The following is a 22,951-nucleotide window of genomic DNA, read 5'->3' as shown; positions in this document are numbered from 1 at the left end:
TATTTGATCCATTAGACAGCATGGTGCATGTTGTATTTGATCCATTAGACAGCATGGTGCATGTTGTATTTGATCCATTAGACAGCATGGTGCATGTTGTATTTGATCCATTAGACAGCATGGTGCATGTTGTATTTGATCCATTAGACAGCATGGTGCATGTTGTATTTGATCCATTAGACAGGATGGTGCATGTTGTATTTGATCCATTAGACAGCATGGAACATGTTGTATTTGATCCATTAGACAGCATGGTGCATGTTGTATTTGATCCATTAGACAGCATGGTGCATGTTGTATTTGATCCATTAGACAGCATGGTGCATGTTGTATTTGATCCATTAGACAGCATGGTGCATGTTGTATTTGATCCATTAGACAGCATGGTGCATGTTGTATTTGATCCATTAGACAGCATGGTGCATGTTGTATTTGATCCATTAGACAGCATGGTGCATGTTGTATTTGATCCATTAGACAGGATGGTGCATGTTGTATTTGATCCATTAGACAGGATGGTGCATGTTGTATTTGATCCATTAGACAGCATGGAACATGTTGTATTTGATCCATTAGACAGGATGGTGCATGTTGTATTTGATCCATTAGACAGCATGGTGCATGTTGTATTTGATCCATTAGACAGCATGGTGCATGTTGTATTTGATCCATTAGACAGCATGGTGCATGTTGTATTTGATCCATTAGACAGCATGGTGCATGTTGTATTTGATCCATTAGACAGCATGGTGCATGTTGTATTTGATCCATTAGACAGCATGGTGCATGTTGTATTTGATCCATTAGACAGCATGGTGCATGTTGTATTTGATCCATTAGACAGCATGGTGCATGTTGTATTTGATCCATTAGACAGGATGGTGCATGTTGTATTTGATCCATTAGACAGCATGGTGCATGTTGTATTTGATCCATTAGACAGGATGGTGCATGTTGTATTTGATCCATTAGACAGCATGGTGCATGTTGTATTTGATCCATTAGACAGCATGGTGCATGTTGTATTTGATCCATTAGACAGCATGGTGCATGTTGTATTTGATCCATTAGACAGCATGGTGCATGTTGTATTTGATCCATTAGACAGCATGGTGCATGTTGTATTTGATCCATTAGACAGCATGGAACATGTTGTATTTGATCCATTAGACAGGATGGTGCATGTTGTATTTGATCCATTAGACAGGATGGTGCATGTTGTATTTGATCCATTAGACAGCATGGTGCATGTTGTATTTGATCCATTAGACAGCATGGTGCATGTTGTATTTGATCCATTAGACAGGATGGTGCATGTTGTATTTGATCCATTAGACAGCATGGTGCATGTTGTATTTGATCCATTAGACAGGATGGTGCATGTTGTATTTGATCCATTAGACAGCATGGTGCATGTTGTATTTGATCCATTAGACAGCATGGAACATGTTGTATTTGATCCATTAGACAGCATGGTGCATGTTGTATTTGATCCATTAGACAGCATGGTGCATGTTGTATTTGATCCATTAGACAGCATGGTGCATGTTGTATTTGATCCATTAGACAGCATGGTGCATGTTGTATTTGATCCATTAGACAGCATGGTGCATGTTGTATTTGATCCATTAGACAGCATGGTGCATGTTGTATTTGATCCATTAGACAGCATGGTGCATGTTGTATTTGATCCATTAGACAGCATGGTGCATGTTGTATTTGATCCATTAGACAGGATGGTGCATGTTGTATTTGATCCATTAGACAGGATGGTGCATGTTGTATTTGATCCATTAGACAGCATGGAACATGTTGTATTTGATCCATTAGACAGGATGGTGCATGTTGTATTTGATCCATTAGACAGCATGGTGCATGTTGTATTTGATCCATTAGACAGCATGGTGCATGTTGTATTTGATCCATTAGACAGCATGGTGCATGTTGTATTTGATCCATTAGACAGCATGGTGCATGTTGTATTTGATCCATTAGACAGCATGGTGCATGTTGTATTTGATCCATTAGACAGCATGGTGCATGTTGTATTTGATCCATTAGACAGGATGGTGCATGTTGTATTTGATCCATTAGACAGCATGGTGCATGTTGTATTTGATCCATTAGACAGCATGGTGCATGTTGTATTTGATCCATTAGACAGCATGGTGCATGTTGTATTTGATCCATTAGACAGCATGGTGCATGTTGTATTTGATCCATTAGACAGCATGGTGCATGTTGTATTTGATCCATTAGACAGCATGGTGCATGTTGTATTTGATCCATTAGACAGGATGGTGCATGTTGTATTTGATCCATTAGACAGCATGGTGCATGTTGTATTTGATCCATTAGACAGCATGGTGCATGTTGTATTTGATCCATTAGACAGCATGGAACATGTTGTATTTGATCCATTAGACAGCATGGTGCATGTTGTATTTGATCCATTAGACAGCATGGTGCATGTTGTATTTGATCCATTAGACAGCATGGTGCATGTTGTATTTGATCCATTAGACAGGATGGTGCATGTTGTATTTGATCCATTAGACAGGATGGTGCATGTTGTATTTGATCCATTAGACAGCATGGTGCATGTTGTATTTGATCCATTAGACAGCATGGTGCATGTTGTATTTGATCCATTAGACAGGATGGTGCATGTTGTATTTGATCCATTAGACAGCATGGTGCATGTTGTATTTGATCCATTAGACAGGATGGTGCATGTTGTATTTGATCCATTAGACAGGATGGTGCATGTTGTATTTGATCCATTAGACAGCATGGTGCATGTTGTATTTGATCCATTAGACAGGATGGTGCATGTTGTATTTGATCCATTAGACAGCATGGTGCATGTTGTATTTGATCCATTAGACAGCATGGTGCATGTTGTATTTGATCCATTAGACAGCATGGTGCATGTTGTATTTGATCCATTAGACAGGATGGTGCATGTTGTATTTGATCCATTAGACAGCATGGAACATGTTGTATTTGATCCATTAGACAGCATGGTGCATGTTGTATTTGATCCATTAGACAGCATGGTGCATGTTGTATTTGATCCATTAGACAGCATGGTGCATGTTGTATTTGATCCATTAGACAGCATGGTGCATGTTGTATTTGATCCATTAGACAGCATGGTGCATGTTGTATTTGATCCATTAGACAGCATGGTGCATGTTGTATTTGATCCATTAGACAGCATGGTGCATGTTGTATTTGATCCATTAGACAGCATGGTGCATGTTGTATTTGATCCATTAGACAGCATGGTGCATGTTGTATTTGATCCATTAGACAGCATGGTGCATGTTGTATTTGATCCATTAGACAGCATGGTGCATGTTGTATTTGATCCATTAGACAGCATGGTGCATGTTGTATTTGATCCATTAGACAGCATGGTGCATGTTGTATTTGATCCATTAGACAGCATGGTGCATGTTGTATTTGATCCATTAGACAGGATGGAACATGTTGTATTTGATCCATTAGACAGCATGGTGCATGTTGTATTTGATCCATTAGACAGCATGGTGCATGTTGTATTTGATCCATTAGACAGCATGGTGCATGTTGTATTTGATCCATTAGACAGCATGGTGCATGTTGTATTTGATCCATTAGACAGCATGGTGCATGTTGTATTTGATCCATTAGACAGCATGGTGCATGTTGTATTTGATCCATTAGACAGCATGGTGCATGTTGTATTTCATCCATTAGACAGCATGGTGCATGTTGTATTTGATCCATTAGACAGCATGGAACATGTTGTATTTGATCCATTAGACAGGATGGTGCATGTTGTATTTGATCCATTAGACAGGATGGTGCATGTTGTATTTGATCCATTAGACAGGATGGTGCATGTTGTATTTGATCCATTAGACAGCATGGTGCATGTTGTATTTGATCCATTAGACAGCATGGTGCATGTTGTATTTGATCCATTAGACAGCATGGTGCATGTTGTATTTGATCCATTAGACAGCATGGTGCATGTTGTATTTGATCCATTAGACAGGATGGTGCATGTTGTATTTGATCCATTAGACAGCATGGTGCATGTTGTATTTGATCCATTAGACAGCATGGTGCATGTTGTATTTGATCCATTAGACAGCATGGTGCATGTTGTATTTGATCCATTAGACAGGATGGTGCATGTTGTATTTGATCCATTAGACAGGATGGTGCATGTTGTATTTGATCCATTAGACAGCATGGTGCATGTTGTATTTGATCCATTAGACAGCATGGTGCATGTTGTATTTGATCCATTAGACAGCATGGTGCATGTTGTATTTGATCCATTAGACAGCATGGTGCATGTTGTATTTGATCCATTAGACAGCATGGTGCATGTTGTATTTGATCCATTAGACAGCATGGAACATGTTGTATTTGATCCATTAGACAGCATGGTGCATGTTGTATTTGATCCATTAGACAGCATGGTGCATGTTGTATTTGATCCATTAGACAGCATGGAACATGTTGTATTTGATCCATTAGACAGCATGGTGCATGTTGTATTTGATCCATTAGACAGCATGGTGCATGTTGTATTTGATCCATTAGACAGGATGGTGCATGTTGTATTTGATCCATTAGACAGCATGGTGCATGTTGTATTTGATCCATTAGACAGCATGGTGCATGTTGTATTTGATCCATTAGACAGCATGGTGCATGTTGTATTTGATCCATTAGACAGCATGGTGCATGTTGTATTTGATCCATTAGACAGCATGGTGCATGTTGTATTTGATCCATTAGACAGCATGGTGCATGTTGTATTTGATCCATTAGACAGCATGGTGCATGTTGTATTTGATCCATTAGACAGGATGGTGCATGTTGTATTTGATCCATTAGACAGCATGGTGCATGTTGTATTTGATCCATTAGACAGCATGGTGCATGTTGTATTTGATCCATTAGACAGCATGGTGCATGTTGTATTTGATCCATTAGACACATGGTGCATGTTGTATTTGATCCATTAGACAGCATGGAACATGTTGTATTTGATCCATTAGACAGCATGGTGCATGTTGTATTTGATCCATTAGACAGCATGGTGCATGTTGTATTTGATCCATTAGACAGCATGGTGCATGTTGTATTTGATCCATTAGACAGGATGGTGCATGTTGTATTTGATCCATTAGACAGGATGGTGCATGTTGTATTTGATCCATTAGACAGGATGGTGCATGTTGTATTTGATCCATTAGACAGCATGGTGCATGATGTATTTGATCCATTAGACAGCATGGTGCATGTTGTATTTGATCCATTAGACAGCATGGTGCATGTTGTATTTGATCCATTAGACAGCATGGTGCATGATGTATTTGATCCATTAGACAGCATGGTGCATGTTGTATTTGATCCATTAGACAGCATGGTGCATGTTGTATTTGATCCATTAGACAGGATGGTGCATGTTGTATTTGATCCATTAGACAGGATGGTGCATGTTGTATTTGATCCATTAGACAGCATGGTGCATGATGTATTTGATCCATTAGACAGCATGGTGCATGTTGTATTTGATCCATTAGACAGGATGGTGCATGTTGTATTTGATCCATTAGACAGCATGGTGCATGATGTATTTGATCCATTAGACAGCATGGTGCATGTTGTATTTGATCCATTAGACAGCATGGTGCATGTTGTATTTGATCCATTAGACAGCATGGTGCATGTTGTATTTGATCCATTAGACAGCATGGTGCATGTTGTATTTGATCCATTAGACAGCATGGTGCATGTTGTATTTGATCCATTAGACAGCATGGTGCATGTTGTATTTGATCCATTAGACAGCATGGTGCATGTTGTATTTGATCCATTAGACAGGATGGTGCATGTTGTATTTGATCCATTAGACAGCATGGTGCATGTTGTATTTGATCCATTAGACAGCATGGTGCATGTTGTATTTGATCCATTAGACAGGATGGAACATGTTGTATTTGATCCATTAGACAGCATGGTGCATGTTGTATTTGATCCATTAGACAGGATGGTGCATGTTGTATTTGATCCATTAGACAGCATGGTGCATGTTGTATTTGATCCATTAGACAGGATGGTGCATGTTGTATTTGATCCATTAGACAGGATGGTGCATGTTGTATTTGATCCATTAGACAGCATGGTGCATGTTGTATTTGATCCATTAGACAGCATGGTGCATGTTGTATTTGATCCATTAGACAGCATGGTGCATGTTGTATTTGATCCATTAGACAGCATGGTGCATGTTGTATTTGATCCATTAGACAGCATGGTGCATGTTGTATTTGATCCATTAGACAGCATGGTGCATGTTGTATTTGATCCATTAGACAGCATGGTGCATGTTGTATTTGATCCATTAGACAGCATGGTGCATGTTGTATTTGATCCATTAGACAGGATGGTGCATGTTGTATTTGATCCATTAGACAGCATGGTGCATGTTGTATTTGATCCATTAGACAGCATGGTGCATGTTGTATTTGCTGTTTCTTTCTTCTTCTTCTTCACTAACCAAATGTTGCACCTAGGCTAGAAAACTTCACGCACTACTCAAACAAAAAATGTCACCAATCTACCAAAATTTGGCGATATTACCAACACCTCATTTCCTGTTTTTTAACCATCCATAGCACTGGGCCAATCCCTGAAATTTGGCCCAATGACAGATATGACAGATATTCAAGCTCCTTCGGGGGGCAAGGCTCGAACCCCCCTTTTTTTTAAGCCTTCGCAGGCCATTTTAGGGCCAGGTGGTTACCTGGAGGTCTGCAGTTGACCTCCAAGTAACCACCTGGAGGTCAGTAATGGACCTGGGTGAATCCATCTCGTGTAAAACGAGATATTCTAATTGTTTTTCTAACTGCTTCTTTACAATCAGATCCTTGCTTCTACTGGTGGGGCATATTGTGTTGTAAAATGTTTTATTTAAGAATTGATTGTTCTTCCGGCATGATTGTATTTAGCGTCATTTTTGCCTGACACAGCACAACGCTGAGGAAGGTCTTTGGCTGAAACATTCGTTGCTGCTGCCCGGGTTTGAGGAACTATTAAAACATATGAAAGGACATTTGGAGTGCTGGCTTTTTCTCGCTTTACTGAACTCTGCTCGCCCTGCACCCTGCTCGCCCTGCACCCTGCTCGCCCTGCACCCTGCTCGCCCTGCACCCGGTGACTTTCTACAGTTTGAGATGTGCCTGCTTGAGAAGCCATCGGTCCCTAATGATGTCACTCAGTATCGTGACACTACTGATGATTGACTGATAGAGCTCTGTATGTCAGGTGACTACTGATGATGTCAAGACATTGTGACATCATTGTGATGTCATCAGTGAATGATGTCATAGGCACTGACGCTACCTTATGCTAATGAAGTCATAGAGACTGATGATATCATCAATATGTCACATCATTGATAACATCACTGCCCCTAACGATGTAGTCACCTGTCACCTGAAGGTCAGGTGACTACTGATGATGTCATAGACATTGTGACATCATTGTGATGTCATCAGTGATGAAAAGTTGGGGCAAATGTGTACTGCGGATGCCAAAGAGCAGAGATGAGCACTGATAAAGTCACAATGCCATCAGTGATGTCACTCAAGCAATTGTGTTTTTTGGTTACACTCAGTCAATTCTGACATCACTGATGATATCATAGACATTTAGAAGCTGGCCTGCAGCAGTGCCCTCATGGTGGCCAGTAGTCTCTCTCGCAGTGCCAGCCGTAGATGATATCTACCTCGAAGGTCGGTGGGTCTGACCATGTGAGACTAGTGGCCAGTGACTACAAAGTGACATCATATAAATCACTGGTTACGTCACACAAAGTGCTATGCCCCACGAAAGAAAGAAACAAAGAAAGAAAGAAGTGGCTAGGTCACAGATGATCTCATAGTTCTAGACAGCCTGGTGGCCAGGTCACTAGTGATGTCATATGTACCACCAAAGACGCCATACATCACTGATGATGTCATAAAGTTCTAGACATGAACATTGTCCTGAAGATTATCCTGCTAAACCCAAATTTGCGTACCCATAAACTTAGACCTTATTTATGCATTTAAGTGAAATCTCCATTCTAAAACCCCATTCACTTTTCCCTCATTGAACCAAAATGGTGGCGATTTCTGGTTAAGCCTCCAAAAATACCTCATCCCTGCTGTACTCTATATTCCACGTTCAGACTCGAGCAACTGTGATGTCATCAGTGTTGATGTCATGAGTGAGTGTTGTAATCAGTGATGTCATCAGTGATTATATCATCAGTGATGTCACTCGAGCAATTGTGACGTCATCGGTGATGATTGGTGCCCACGTGTGAAGCTAACACTTTACATCTAGTAACTTGCTAAAGATGGCAAGGAAACGATGGTCTGTCTGTGTGTGTACCCCGAAAGAAAGTGGTTCACCAATGATGTCATTCATGGCCAGTAGGGGCTGCAATGCCCAGGTCACCGATATTATGTGGCCAGGTCATCATAAATGTGATGTCACAGACAGTGCTGACGCCTGGTGGCCGACATGGCCACTACATAATTATATCACTGATGATTATAATGGTCATAATGTGGAGGGGGGGGGTGGCATTATTCTAATTCACAGTGCACTTGTGATGTCACCAGTGATGTCACTCGAGCAAGTCGGGTCGCGGGTACCTGTGGGTACCTTGCAACTGCCTCCAGAGTCCCCTGGGATAACATGTTCAGTCGGCCGGCTTCCGATTATGCGATTATTATATATACTTATAATAATGATTATATTCTTATTATATTATGATGATAATACAATTATAATTATACAATTATTAGACTCCTGTGTGTCAAGGAATCCAGGTCACGACCCTAACCGCGGTCTCGGCGGCGCGGCGGACCTCCTCCTCCTCCCCCGCACCGCTCCTCCTCTCCAGCAGGGGGAGGTGCTCCAGCAGGAGGCGGCGTGCGGCAGGAGCTTCGGCCAGCGAGGCCAGCGCCCGCAGGGAGTAGACCACCACCGCACTCCCCCTCTCCTCCACAGGCTCCTCAGACAGCAGACCCAGGAGCAGAGGCAGCACCTGGAGCTCCAGACACTGGATCTTTCCTCTGGTGATGACGGCCGTGTTCATGATGGTCCCCGCAGCGTTGGCCTGGACCTCGACGTCTGTGTCTGACAGCAGGGCGACGAGCACAGGAAGTACAGCCTCCTCACACACCTGCTGCTTCCCCTCCACAGGGACACTGATGGCCATCATGGCAGCGGCCGCTTCTCTGCGGACATGAGCGGAGCGGTGAGCGAGCTGCCGGCTGAGCGTTGCCACGCCCCCGCAGGCCAGAGCTGGCCGGGCGTCCTGCCGCACGCACCGGGTCAGTGTGGAGAGTAGCAGCACCCGAACCTCCTCCTCCACCTGCAGGTCCTGCTGCTGGTTCTTCTGCAGCTCCTCCTTCACCTGCACCTCAGGCTCTTGGTTCTCCTGCAACTCCTCCTCCACCTGCACCTCCTGCTCCTGGTTCCCCTGCACCTCCTCCTCCACCTGCACCTCCTGGTACTCCTGTACCACCTCCTCCACCTGCACCTCCTGCTCCTGGTTCTCCTGCACCTCCTGCTCCTCCTGGTTCTCCTGTACCACCTCCTCCACCTGCACCTCCTGGTTATCCTGCAGCTCCTCCTCTACCTCCACCTCCTGTTCCTGATTCTCTTGGTTCTCCTGCATGCGCTCCTCCAGCTGCACCTCCGGCTCCTGGTTAACCTCATCTTGGTCCATGAGCGCGAGCAGCAGCCGGGGGACCAGAGGCAGCATGGCATCGGCCCCAGCGGGCAGCAAGGCCATGCGGCTGAGCGCTCGGTGGACGCTCCTCCTGCAACAGGCAGAGGGCTCGTCCAGCAGAGAGGAGAGAGGATCGAGGAGGCCTCCGCTCAGCAGGGCCTCCCTGCCCACGCTGTGGGCGGCCAGCAGGTGGAGCAGCTCGCTGGTTTGCGTCCGGACTAACAGATCTGTGTCCTGCAGCAAGTCCTTCAGCATCTCCATGAAGCCCTGGCTGACGGTCTGGTAGGCCCACTCCGGGTCGTGGGCCAGGTCGCAGAGGGAGGACAGCGCCCGCTGCCGGGTCAGCGGCTCCGGGTCCCGCAGCTCCAGGGCCAGCCGTGGCAGAGCCCGCTCCCCGTAGGCCAATGGGGCTCGGGTGGGGTCCGTCTCTTGCCTAGTAACCGCTGTAGACATCAGCTGAGAGGTGGGAAAAGTGAAACAAAGAAGTCTTCCGTTCCTACTTATAGCCTCCACAGGGAAGGATTTCTGACATCACTGATGTCACAATGTTTATGACATTATCAGTGTCTATGCATGCAAGTGAAATTGTCACACTGATACCAGAGACATTGTGACATCATCAATGATTTTTCACTGATGGTGACAATTCACTCTCTGATGACATCACTCACAGTCAGACATCACACACTGATGACATCACAGTTGCTCGAGTGACATCACTGATGGCATCACTTACTGATGACATCACTGATGACATCATTATGAGAGGCGCTAAAAAGTCTGAGGACTGTGTTGTTCTCAATCAATACGCAGCTCATACACATATTAAACATATATACTATATATTATATACAGCTCATACACACAGTCTAGGGTATAGGGCTGTATTAGGGCACACAGTCCCTAATACGATTGGTATGAGAGGCGCTAACAAAAGTCTCGAGTGGTCAATGTTAAAACGCAGACATTTCAAAGTTCACCAACACAGATGGGTCTTGTGATTTGATCCGCTGGGTTTTGAAAGCGTGATGCTCCTAAAAAATAACTTTAATATACCAATCCAGTGCCAGTGATTTAAAAAAAAAAAAAAATGGCAGGCGTGCCTTCTGCGTTTGTGCCAGTGCGCCCAGCCATCACAGCGCTCCACAGCGCCCCTCTGGTCGGAAGCTATAAAGACCAGTTTTTTTGTTTGCAAACAGCGATGACGTATTTTGTGGGTGGGGCCGAACTGGTGGCAAAACGAGGTAGCGGTATAGCGGTAGGATACAGGAAAACGATGAAAAATATCGATCATCTGGACGATTTATCGAGCTATTTTAATAGTTTTCCTGCAAACGACAGGTTATCTTACACCAGTGGTTCCCAAACTGGGGTACGCGTACCCCTAGGGGTACGTGGAGGTACTACAGGGGGTACGCCAAAATAAATCTGACCCCCCCTCTCCGGCAAAGTTAAACCCACACATATGACCCGCCACACACTATACACACACACACCGGCATTCTGATTAGACCCGCCCTACTCTGCCTCTGATTGGCTCTACCAACAAATGTAATGAGTATTAGCCAATGATAGGCGGAGGAAAGGGGTGATGAGACGTCAAAGCAGACTACAGCTGTGCCGTGCAAAACGCTGAAAGTGAATGGAGACCTGTAGCCTAGCCATGGAGAATTGGCTCAAAAGGAACGCTAAAAGACCTCGTCCCATGTCCACGGGCCTTTCAAAACAGCACAGCAGGTGAAGGCCGAGTCCCGGCGGTCCAAAGCAGATCCAGGGCATCAAGTGGAGCGATGTTTAGCAGAGCAAACAGTACCGTTAGCGGTGCTAGCCTCGCAGCTAGGAGTGTCAACACGGGCACTTGCGCTGGTCAAAGTGATGGTGAATCCGAGCCCGAAGCCGAAGAAGAAAAGCAAATTTGTTTGCATCCCTGTGTTATGAGTGGACTTTTTATGAGGCTGAATAAACAGCAAAATTGTTAAAAACAATGTCATGTCTTCATATTTAACATCATATGAGAGTTGCCCGTCTGTGGAGGTCTAGGGGGTACACGACAGGAGGTTGAATGCTCGAGGGGGTACATGACTTTAAAAAGTTTGGGAACCACTGTCTTACACTAATAAAGTTAACTCTTAGCAATGAGGTTTCCTGACCCATACTCACTGATTGGATGGGAAAAATGGATCCAACTAAATGGCCAAAGTTGCAGTGGCCAGACATCTTCGTATACCTAGTGGAAAAGCCCAGTGTCTATAGTGTTGTGCCTATAATTGAAATAAATTGTGCTGTTTAGAATAAACTATGAATAACTGAAAGTTATTCATAGTTTATTAAATTACTAATTGTTGTTATATCTATCTTCAAAAGTGAAGGATCCAACTGCGCTTCAGCTGTAGGAACTGGCAGGTCCGGTGCATCACAGGAGGGACGCAATAATACTTAAAAGAATAAGTCTGGAGCAGCTCGGATCCAATGATGCCTTTTATTTAAGGTGCAAAATGGTCAGACAACGTTTCGACGTACATACGTCTTCATCAGGTCGCTGATGAAGACGTATGTACGTCGAAACGTTGTCTGACCATTTTGCACCTTAAATAAAAGGCATCATTGGATCCGAGCTGCTCCAGACTTATTCTTTTAAGTATATCTATCTTCAATAAGGAAGGATTGTTAATTTAGGGACACCACCTGTATTAAATACAGGAAAAAGATTAATTTATTTCAAGTTGTCTCGTTGTGAAGTGTAATTACATTCAAACCTTAGTCAAGAAATCGCCAAGTGTTGATCTCTGACCATGCCCCTTTGACTATGTCCTTGAATCTCTCTCTTCCTAAACCACCTTACTCATGGCGTTTCAACCCCTCCTTGCTCGCCGAAGGTGAATTTATACAGTATATTACCACCAAATTAAAGAATTTTATGGAGTTTAATGACAACGGCGAGGTGTCGGATTCCACATTGTGGGAAACATTGAAGGCTGTTATCCGTGGGGATATAATCTCATATGAGTCTGCGGCCAAGAAGGAGAGAGAGAGGCGCTTACTGGAGATTGAAAATGCTCTTCCCCCCCTTGAAGCGGCACACCAGATCTCAAAATCTTTGGAGGATTATAACAAGATATTAAAGCTAAAATATGAATATAACTGCATCCTGGGTGGTCAAATTAACACACTTCTTTTAAAATTGAGACAAAAACAGTTTGAGCTGGGGGATAAGCCTGAGAGGCTCCTGGCGCGGCAGCTCAAGGGTGCCCAGGCTTCTAGATCGATCCTTTCCATCAAATCGAGGGGGGGTGCCTTGCTGACTGACCCCAAGGAGATAAATAACCGTTTTAGGGAATTTTACAGTGAACTCTACTCATCTAAATCTGATGCCACTCAATCTGATCTGAGCGATTTTTTTGACCCTCTTGAGATACCCAAGCTTAGCGACGCTGCCAGAGAGGACTTGGACTCTGATTTTACATTGGAGGAAATAACCTCTGCCATTAAATCATTTCCATCAGGCAAGGCAGCTGGGCCGGACGGGTTCGGAGCTGAGTTTTACAAGAAATTCTGTGACATCCTCGCCCCAATCCTCCTCAGAATGACATCTAGATCTAAGGAGGACAAAATTTTGCCCCAAACATTGTATGAAGCTAACATCTCCCTCATTTTAAAAAAGGGGAAGGAGGAAGTAGACCCGGCCAGCTATAGACCCATAGCGCTCCAGAATTTTGACAGAAAAGTAATCACTAAAACTCTGGCTACCCGTTTAAATAAGCATTTGTCATCCATTATTCACCCCGACCAGACAGGGTTCATCCCAAACAGGTTCTCTTTTTTTAATGTCAGGCGACTTCTCAACACCATGTATGCAGACCACAGTAAGACCAGTGGTGCGGCAATTTTGTCACTCGACGCACAGAAGGCGTTCGATCAGGTCGAGTGGCCTTATATGTTTGAGTCACTACACAGATTCGGATTTGGTGATTCATTCATATCCTGGGTAAAGCTCATATATGCCAGTCCGTCATGTTCAGTCATAACCAATGGTGATAAGTCAAGCAGGTTTGCGTTACTTCGTTCGGTCCAGCAGGGCTGCCCGCTCTCACCGGCCCTCTTCGCCGTCGCGCTCGAGCCCCTCGCTTTAAAAATACGTGCTCACCCAGGTATTGCAGGTCTGAAGGTCGGAGGTATCGAGACGCGCATTAGTTTGTATGCAGACGATGTGATATTGTACCTAAATGACTCGGAGAAATCGATCCCCCCCCTCCTAGAGCTAATCACCTCCTATGGTAAGCTGTCCGGATATACAATTAACTGGACAAAGAGTGACTTTATGCCTCTCTCTGATCTCTTCACTCCCGGTTTCTTGGAAAGTCTCCCATTTAAATTGGCAAAGGACCGCCTCACCTATCTTGGCCTGACCATACCCAGAGATCCTAAATTAATATTTAAGTTGAATTTTGGTGATTTTGTTTTAAGACTTAAACAATGTATAGAAAACTGGAAAATCTTGCCCTTGTCTATGATTGGCCGTATAAACTCAGTTAAGATGGTTTCGCTTCCCAGGTTCCTCTATCTGTGTCAAAACCTCCCCATCTTCCTTACATCAGCTTTTTTCAAAGAACTGGACTCAATAATTCTGTCCTATATTTGGAATTATAAAAATCATAGAATTTCGAAAATTCACTTGCAGAAACCCAAGTCTGAAGGCGGGTTGGCCTTACCAGTGTTTAGGCACTACTACTGGGCTGCCAATGTTAGAGCTCTAATGTTTTGGCGGCAAGGGACCCCTGACAATTTAGCTCTCGGGGCCCCCCTGTGGCTGAAAATGGAGGCCAGCACTATTGTCAACTCTTCTCTGCCAGCAATCTTATTTTCTAAGCTAGAGAGGCCGGGGACTCTTAAGGATTTAGGTTTTGTTGTGAGAAACTCCCTCAGAATTTTAAACCAAGTTAGGAAAGTTTTGAGTCTCCCAGATGTTTCGATCCACACTCCTATTTGTTTGAATCACTCTTTTTTGCCTCCTTGGTCAGATAGAAACTACCATGCCTGGAGTGAGAGGGGTCTGGCTTCCATCAAAGACCTATATATCGATGATCATTTTGCATCCTTTGACTTGCTGAAAAGGAAGTTTGAGTTGCCCGGCACGGACTGGCTCAGATTCCTACAAATCAGAAACTATGTTCGATCCAGCATTCAGACCTTTGAAGCGCTCCCAAATGAACATGCTCTTTTTGATGTTTTGCTGAGCCCTCCTCACTCCAGGCACCTCATCTCTAGATTTGTGTGTTTATTTGATGATTGTACCATGGCCTCTACTGAGAGGATCAGAGAGGCATGGCAGGAAGAACTTGGTACTGAATTATCTGACATTATATGGGAAAGGAGCCTGTCGGTTGTACAACTCTGCTCAGTTAATAGCAGACATCAGCTGATCCAGTTTAAAGTCACTCACCGTCTCCATTACTCCAAGCATAGGCTACATAAGATATATCCCTCTGTCTCACCGCTATGTGATAGGTGTCAGGGGTCGGAGGGCACATTGTCACATGCTTTTTGGTTCTGCGCTTCACTGTCCGGATTCTGGGCTAAGATATTTGACTGGTACTCGAAGGCTTATAAAATAACCCTTCAGCCCGAAGCAGAACTTGCCATCTTTGGCTGCTCGGAACTCTCTCTGGACTTCCCCACAACTGTGCAGCAATCTCTGACGCAAGGGACAATTGTTGCCAAAAAACTCATCTTGAAAGAATGGAAGTCTTCTACTTCGCCTCCTTTTAAACTGTGGCTGACGGAAATGACCTCTGTTATACGGATGGAGAGGATTAGGTTCCTGAGGACTGCCAAACTAAAGAAATTCTTTGCCATTTGGGGCCCGTTTCTAGCCTACCTTGTTGAGGTTGCGGGAGACGGATGAGCACAATAATGTACCTCTTGTAAAAAATATAAGCACCTTACATAACTGGTAGCACTGAATGTTGAAAATGTGTATTTATTTTTATTTTTGTGTTTGTTTTCGTTTTTGTTTTTTCCGTTTTGTGTCTGAGCCTGTTTGTCTTGTTCATATGTTGTTTTGAAAAGCTGAAAATAAAATATATAAAAAAAAAAAGAAATCGCCAAGTGCATCAAATCACACTGAAACAGTTAAATTCAATTAAAAAAGCGGACACTATTTATTAAGTAAAATAAGGGTGAAGATTGGCATCAAACATCAATAGTGCCTCTTACTAAGCTACGTTACACAACCTGATAACTGTCTTAGAAAGGAAAGTGAGTGTATGGGTGTGAATATGTGTATGTGTGTACTGTGTAGTTGCGGCGAGTGGCCACCAGGTATCACCAGAGCGCTAGGAAGGATGAGTGTGTATAGAACGGACAACCAGTTACTTTGGACCTCAAAATGGCGACTCACAAAGGACCGTGCCTGCGTGTGCGTGTGTGGATGAGAAAAAGAGGGAGAGGGAGAGCAGGGGGAACACAGTGAATGACAGTACGATTGAGCAGTACCGACTGAACACTGGACCACGATGCAACTCAATACCACAGCCCGAAGGCTGACGTTTAACTGGTAATGAATTAACTACGCTAGTCCACTGGCTACACCCGTGTAGGGTGTACAGGCGGGGATCCGGTATGTTTACACTAACGTTATACACTAGCGGATTGATGCACTTTATCAGCAATTCACAGTATTCACACATATAATCACAGTTACAGTTCACAGTTCAGTTCAATAATTCAGTCATCTACTACCTAACTTCCGACCGAACTCAAAAAGAAAACTAGAACGACCGCAACGCGGACTTATGCCTCCGCCATTAGTTCATTCTTGAGTCCAAATCGCCATTTGAGGCAAATTGGAAGAAATTCCGTCAAGGCGCTCCTGTGATGTTGCGTTACAGAGCTTGGAAATTGGGTGTGTGAGGTCACAGTGACCTTGAACTTAGACCACCAAAATGTAATCAGTTCATCCTTGAGTCCAAGTGGACGCTTGAGGCAAATTCAAAGAAATTCCATCAAGACATTCCTGAGATATCGCGTTAACAAGCTTGAAAATGGCATCCGAGAGGTCACAGTGACCTTGACCTTTGATAACCAAAATGGAATCAGTTCATCCTTGCTTCCACGTCGATGTTTGAGCCAAATCAGAAGAAATTCTATCCAGCCGTTCTTGAGATATTGCGTTAACCAACTTGGGAATGGTGTTCGTGAGGTCACAGTGACCTTGAAGTTTGACCACCAAAATGTAATCAGTTCATCCTTGAGGCCAACTTAATGTTTGAGGCAAATTTGATGAAATTCCGTCAAGGCATTCCTGAGATATGGCATTAACAAGCTTGAAAATGGCGTTGGAGAGGTCACAGTGACCTTGACCTTCGATCACCAAAATGTAATCCGTTCATCCTTGCGCCCAAGTCGACGTTTGAGCCAAATTGGCAGAAATTCCATCAAGCCGTTCTTGAGATATCGCTTTAACGAACTTGGGAATGGCATTCGTGAGTTCACAGTGACCTTGACCTTTGACCACGAAAATCTAATCAGTTCATCCTTGAGTCCAAGTTGATGTTTGAGACAAGTATGATTAAATTCCGTCAAGGCATTCCTGAGATATCACGTTAACTCATTCATGGCCAAAGACGTCTTTGACGTGTTATCAGGAATAGCCCTCCCCGCCAATGACGTGTTTGACGTGTTTTTGTTTTTATTAGTGCAGCGCGTAGTTCAAAGACTTCCCCAGCCTGTGACATGGTATCAGGTCCCTGCCCTCAAAGCCAAGCCGACAACACGTGAACAAACACATACCGCAGCTGTTGTTTTGAAATGAGCAGGAGGAAAAACAGAAAACAGAGAAACGCGCTTCCTTGTGCAGAGAGGAGAAACGCCATTGAAACGCCCCTCGGCGCGCTGCACGAGCTGGTCGGCTTGCTGCAGGGCAGCGGGCATAGATCAGTTGTTCGCGGTAGTCAAACCCGTGACCAACATGATCGATCCTGGTCCCTGGACCCCGTTCCTGTGTGCCAGCCCGAAAGAGACGAGACGGAGTCACAACTTTGTGAGGAGGAGAACAGCAGCCTCGCCACAGAAATTGCTTTCCACAGAGCCAAGCAGCACGGCCACTTTCCTGTCGAGGGCGAGGAAGACTGGACTCCAATGCGACAGGACCCGGATGATCTCGCGGTAAGGAGTGTGTGTGTGTGTGTGTGTGTGTGTGAGAGAGACTACACTGATCTCTGCATTCTATGATCGTATAGTTTACTGAGACACTAGTACACTACACTGTCTCTGTACTAAATGTGATTATATAGTTTACTGAGGATATGTTGCTTTTATTTCAGATGAGGAGCCGATTGTGAGCCCACATCTCAGAATGAGGTCAGGACGGTCAGGACGGTCATTTAGGTCTGCTAAATGACAAAATGTAATGTAATGTAAAGAGACACACATGGGCCCCGCGCACACACACACACACATTCACACTCACTCACACTGAGTAAACTGTATTGTTGAATGTAAAAAAAGCACTTCATGTATATATATATATATATATATATATATATATATATATATATTTTTTTTGTCATTTGTGTCATAACGAATAATATTTACATGTCTGATGTCAATACAGTTCAAAATAAAAGAATTGAGAGCGAGTTCTGCCTGAGATTGTGTCCTTTACAAAAATGCAATTTTCTGCAATTTCTCTTCTCAGAGAGACCTTTTTGGTGAAAACAGGGTGTATGGCTATAAGTAGAGTACAGAATATGCTAAAAGCTCACTTTTTTTTCTTCTGGTGAACCCAGACCAGAGACGTACATCTTCATTTTGAGGTATTGCAAATCACTTTGGTGCTAATAGATAATTTACTGTGGGTCTTGAAAGATGACCAACAATTATGAAAATCTTTGGCCTGTGCTAAATATTGGCAGTCCTAAACTGGCCATGAATGAGTTAACAATCTTGAAAATGGCGTTCGAGAGGTCACAGTGACCTTGACCTTTGACCACCAAAATCTAATCAGATCATCCTTGAGTCTAAGTCGATGTTTGAGGCAAATTTGATGAAATTCCGTCAAAGCATTCATGAGATATCGCGTTAACAAGCTGGAAAATGGCGTTTGAGAGGTCACAGTGACCTTGACCTTTGACCACCAAAATCGAATCAGTTCATCTTTGAGTCCAAGTCGATGTTTGAGGCAAATTTGATTAAATTCCGTCAAGGCGTTCATCAGATATTGCGTTAACAAACATCGTACGGACAACCCGGATCCATAATGACTCCGGCCTGGCTATCGCCGGCGGAGGCATAAAAATATAGCCCTTCTTACTTTTATGGTGTGCACAAATATTCTTCATTTCGACGTGTCTGGCTTTTTCATGTGTGGGAAAGTTTTCCTTGCTTCCTCCTGCTCAGCTGCTCAACCGTTGCACACTCATGGTGGCACTGGGCCAGTGGGCAAGAGAGTGGGGAAATGTATGAGGCCAGTCCGGAAATTGCATTCTCTCGAAAAGGCCGGAGGGGGCGCACGTCACGGTCCGGAAGTGACGTCACGTACATTGGCCTCAATGGAAAAATGAGCCGACTTCTCTCTCGGTCTGTGTCTTAAATCAACATTTTCAATGAGTTTATGGTCTGAATCAACACTCTCAAGTCTTTTTCATGCTCTCATCGGCTCCGTTTCCTAAATTAGGGCCCAATTTCGAGTAAAAGAGATGATAAAAAAGACTAACTTTTGAGGTGTGGCTTCCTTGATTGACACCAGCCAAAGCAAACCAGATGATCCCAACCACCGCACAGCCAGTTGCCAGCCAAGGCAGGCTAGCTAGCCTAGCAACATAGCCATAGAGTACAAGTAAACTACCAGAAACAGTGTTATTTTTATGGGCGTGGTTTCTGAATGATGACGCGTTACGCAGTGTCTCTATGGTATGGGAAAGGAACCATTGTTTGAATTGGATCTAAATATATGTTGCATGGTGTAGCATGTAATGCATAGTCTGTTAAGATACTGTAAACAAGCTAGATACTCTGACACAGAAAGGCAGACAAGCTAGCATTAGCAGGGATCTTGTCACGCTGATTTCAGATAAACTCGTCTGTCTACCTAGCCAGCTAGACAATAATACCACAAGCTAAAGACAGCATACGCCAATGGAAGGCTGGGTAGCATTAGCTAACGTCATCCAGGCTATACAGTAACGTTATGCTATTATAAAGTTATGACACGCCAATTCAGACGTTACAATAATATGACACAATATGAGCCAGTTAGCCTAGCTAGAGAGTGTGATTTCAGACGACCAGATACCACCATGTTTAATTGAAATAAATATAAAGCATTCGTTGATTCGTTGCTGGTCGGTTGTTTCTCCGTCGTCATGTCCAATCTTCGTTTCGTAGTTAGTGTTCACTCGACATCAACAATCTTTATATCACATCTGATCATTTTATCCAACCTGCCTCTGACCAGACAACTAATATACAACAAGGCTATCGTTGTTGGCAATGTTGTTTATTGACAAAAGCATTAAAACAAGCAAAACAATATTCTCCGGTCACTGGCAGATAAAATTGTTCAAAGCAAATCTCTCATGTCAGCATTTGGCTTGTGTGTTATTGCAATATCCTATGTTGAAACAACTGATCATCATCAGTAACATGTAGTTTAGCGTTAATCTCAGGAGAACAGAATATTATAGCTTTGATCTTCACAAATCATTTGATCCTCTGTTGTGTGTCCCATCTGGTACTGGACGGCGGCTACCCCTTGAAGAAATGAATGACACTGTTAATCACTGTATACCTGTATTAATCACTGTATAACGTTAACGTTAGCTTACCCAACACTACGTGCGATTGGTAAATACTGTAAATGCAGAGGTGGATAAACTATCCAGAGGAGTTTAACCCCCTTGTTCCCCCTCATTGATTGATAGAGTTGATCTAACGTTAACTAGATAGATATAGAGTATATGCTCTGCCTCATCTCAAAGAGGTAGGTAAAGAGAACTGCGTTTGTTTTCCGTCTATGTCCGAATCTGTGCAGCATGCAATAATGTTTAACGTTGTATAACATTAGGGTTGTCCTACAACCCAGGTTTTACGAGTGAGAACGAGAGCTCTCACTAGTGCCTACTTCGCTGCGTACGCAGCATTATGGAAGACTGTCATTTTTGCTCCAAAAATTACTTTACATTAAAACCTGACCACGCCCCTTTAGGTGACGTGGTGCCCCCCTGGGCTGACTGGGCCTCCCACCTCGCCCCCGTGACTACGTCACGGCCAGTCTGCCCAGGGGTCCGCCACTCATTTCTTCCAGCCAGCTGAGATCCGACGCACCCAGAGACGCATCGACGCAGCAAGGCTGGGTAGTGAGAGCTCTCGTTCTCACTCGTAAAACCTGGGTTGTAGGACAACCCTAATGTTTTACTTCGTTTCGAACTCAAGCTCTCACTAGTGCCTCCATTCAACCGACCTTGCTGCCGGGAGCACCCCACAGGGCGACCCGAAAGGCACCGGTGAACCACGGCCATATGGCAACGTTTATGCCTAACCGTCTGACATATTAGAGTGGCAACGATACTACTTTCTTGCCACCGACAGCACCGCGTGCGCGAACTGCGAACCGGACACGTCGAGACTGTAGTACCTGACGAAAGTGTGATGAGAGGACCATGAGGCCGCGGCACACATGTCCTCCACCGACACACCACGCAACAACGCAGAGGATGTCGCAACACCTCGCGTAGAATGCGCCTTGATACCCTCCGGGGGAACCTTACCCACGGCAGAGTATGCCAACGCAATCGCCTCCACTATCCAGTGTGATAAGCGATCCTTGGAAAGGGGTCCGCCCTGGGCCCTTTGCCCAAAGCAAACCAACAGCTGATCTGTAATGCGTAATGAGCGCGTCCTGGCCACATAGGCCGAGAGCGCCCTTACGGGGCACAGCATGTGCAAACGTCTCTCCTCACCCGAACTGAACGGCGGGGGACAGAATGCCGATAAGTCTATTACCATAGACCTATAGCTGGCATTAATATTCTTGGGCTGGTACGCCGGGTTAGGTCGCAACGTAACCCTGCGCCCATCGTCCCCAAAAACCATACAGGCCTGCTGTACCGAGAGGGCAATCAGGTCACCGACTCTCTTCCCTGACGATAAGGCCAGCAGCAGCGCTGTCTTTAAGGACAGAACCTTTAAATCGGCGGAGTCCAAGGGCTCAAACGGATGACCCGTTAGCCCGTCCAGCACCGTAACCAGGTCCCATTTGGGAAAAACGCACCGCAACGGCGGGCGCAGTTTACGCGCCCCCTTCATGAAGCGCGAGACCAAAGGGCACACCCCCACGGGGGTCCCTTCAATCCCCATGTGGCAAGCCGAAATCGCGGCTACGTACACCTTAAGCGACTGCGGAGACTGCCCCGCGTCAAGCAAGCTTTGAAGGAAACAGAGAACTGGACGCACACTGCAGTTCACTGGATCCACACCCTTACTTGTGCACCATCGCGAAAAAACCCGCCACTTGTACGCATACTGAGTGCGGGTCGAAGCGGCCCTAGCACTCTGAATAGTGCGCACCACATTGTCAGGCAAGCCCTGTGCTAGCAACTGGTCCCGTTCAGGAGCCAGACTGCTAGCTTCCACCTGCCTGGGGAGGGGTGGAACACCTCCCCCTCCGCCTGGGACAGGAGATTGGCCCGCACCGGCAATGCCCACGGCGGGCCCTGCGCCAGGGAGACCAGGTCCGCAAACCACGTCTGCCTGGGCCAGAACGGGGCCACTAGAACGAGCCGGAGACGCTGTTCCCTCACCCTGTCCAACACCTGACGGATCAGGGGGATCGGTGGAAACGCATAGAGCCCCTCCCGTGGCCACGCGTTCGCCAACGCGTCGTGTCCCAACGGGGGGCTGTCCTCCTGGATCGAGAACCACAATGGGCAGTGCGTCGCGCGCCGCGATGCGAAGAGATCGACGCGGGCACGACCGAACCTGGCCCAAATCTGTTCCACCACCTGAGGGTGGAGGCACCACTCCGTGTGACGGGGGTAGCCTCGAGACAGCAGGTCGGCGCCGTAATTCAGCCGTCCCGGCAGATAGACCGCCGACACTGACAGGAGACGGGGATACGCCCACAGGTGAAGTCTTCGACCGCACACCGCCCTGTTT

General features: G+C 45.0%; 1 protein-coding gene across 1 annotated transcript; it reads right to left on the bottom strand.

Moving 5' to 3' along the window:
* Window positions 1-8,878: 8,878 nt before the first annotated feature.
* On the bottom strand, window positions 8,879-10,252 carry LOC310787863 (radial spoke head 14 homolog; the record flags this gene model as incomplete). Its single annotated transcript, XM_083649325.1, has 1 exon — window positions 8,879-10,252. The coding sequence occupies one exon, from the start codon at window positions 10,250-10,252 to the stop codon at window positions 8,879-8,881; it is 1,374 nt and encodes a 457-aa protein (XP_083505451.1).
* Window positions 10,253-22,951: the final 12,699 nt, after the last annotated feature.

This window comes from Poromitra crassiceps (genome assembly GCF_964638095.1).
Source record: "Poromitra crassiceps genome assembly, chromosome: 13".
NCBI classification, from domain to species: domain Eukaryota; kingdom Metazoa; phylum Chordata; class Actinopteri; order Beryciformes; family Melamphaidae; genus Poromitra; species Poromitra crassiceps.
This window is presented reverse-complemented; position numbering and strand designations above follow the sequence as displayed.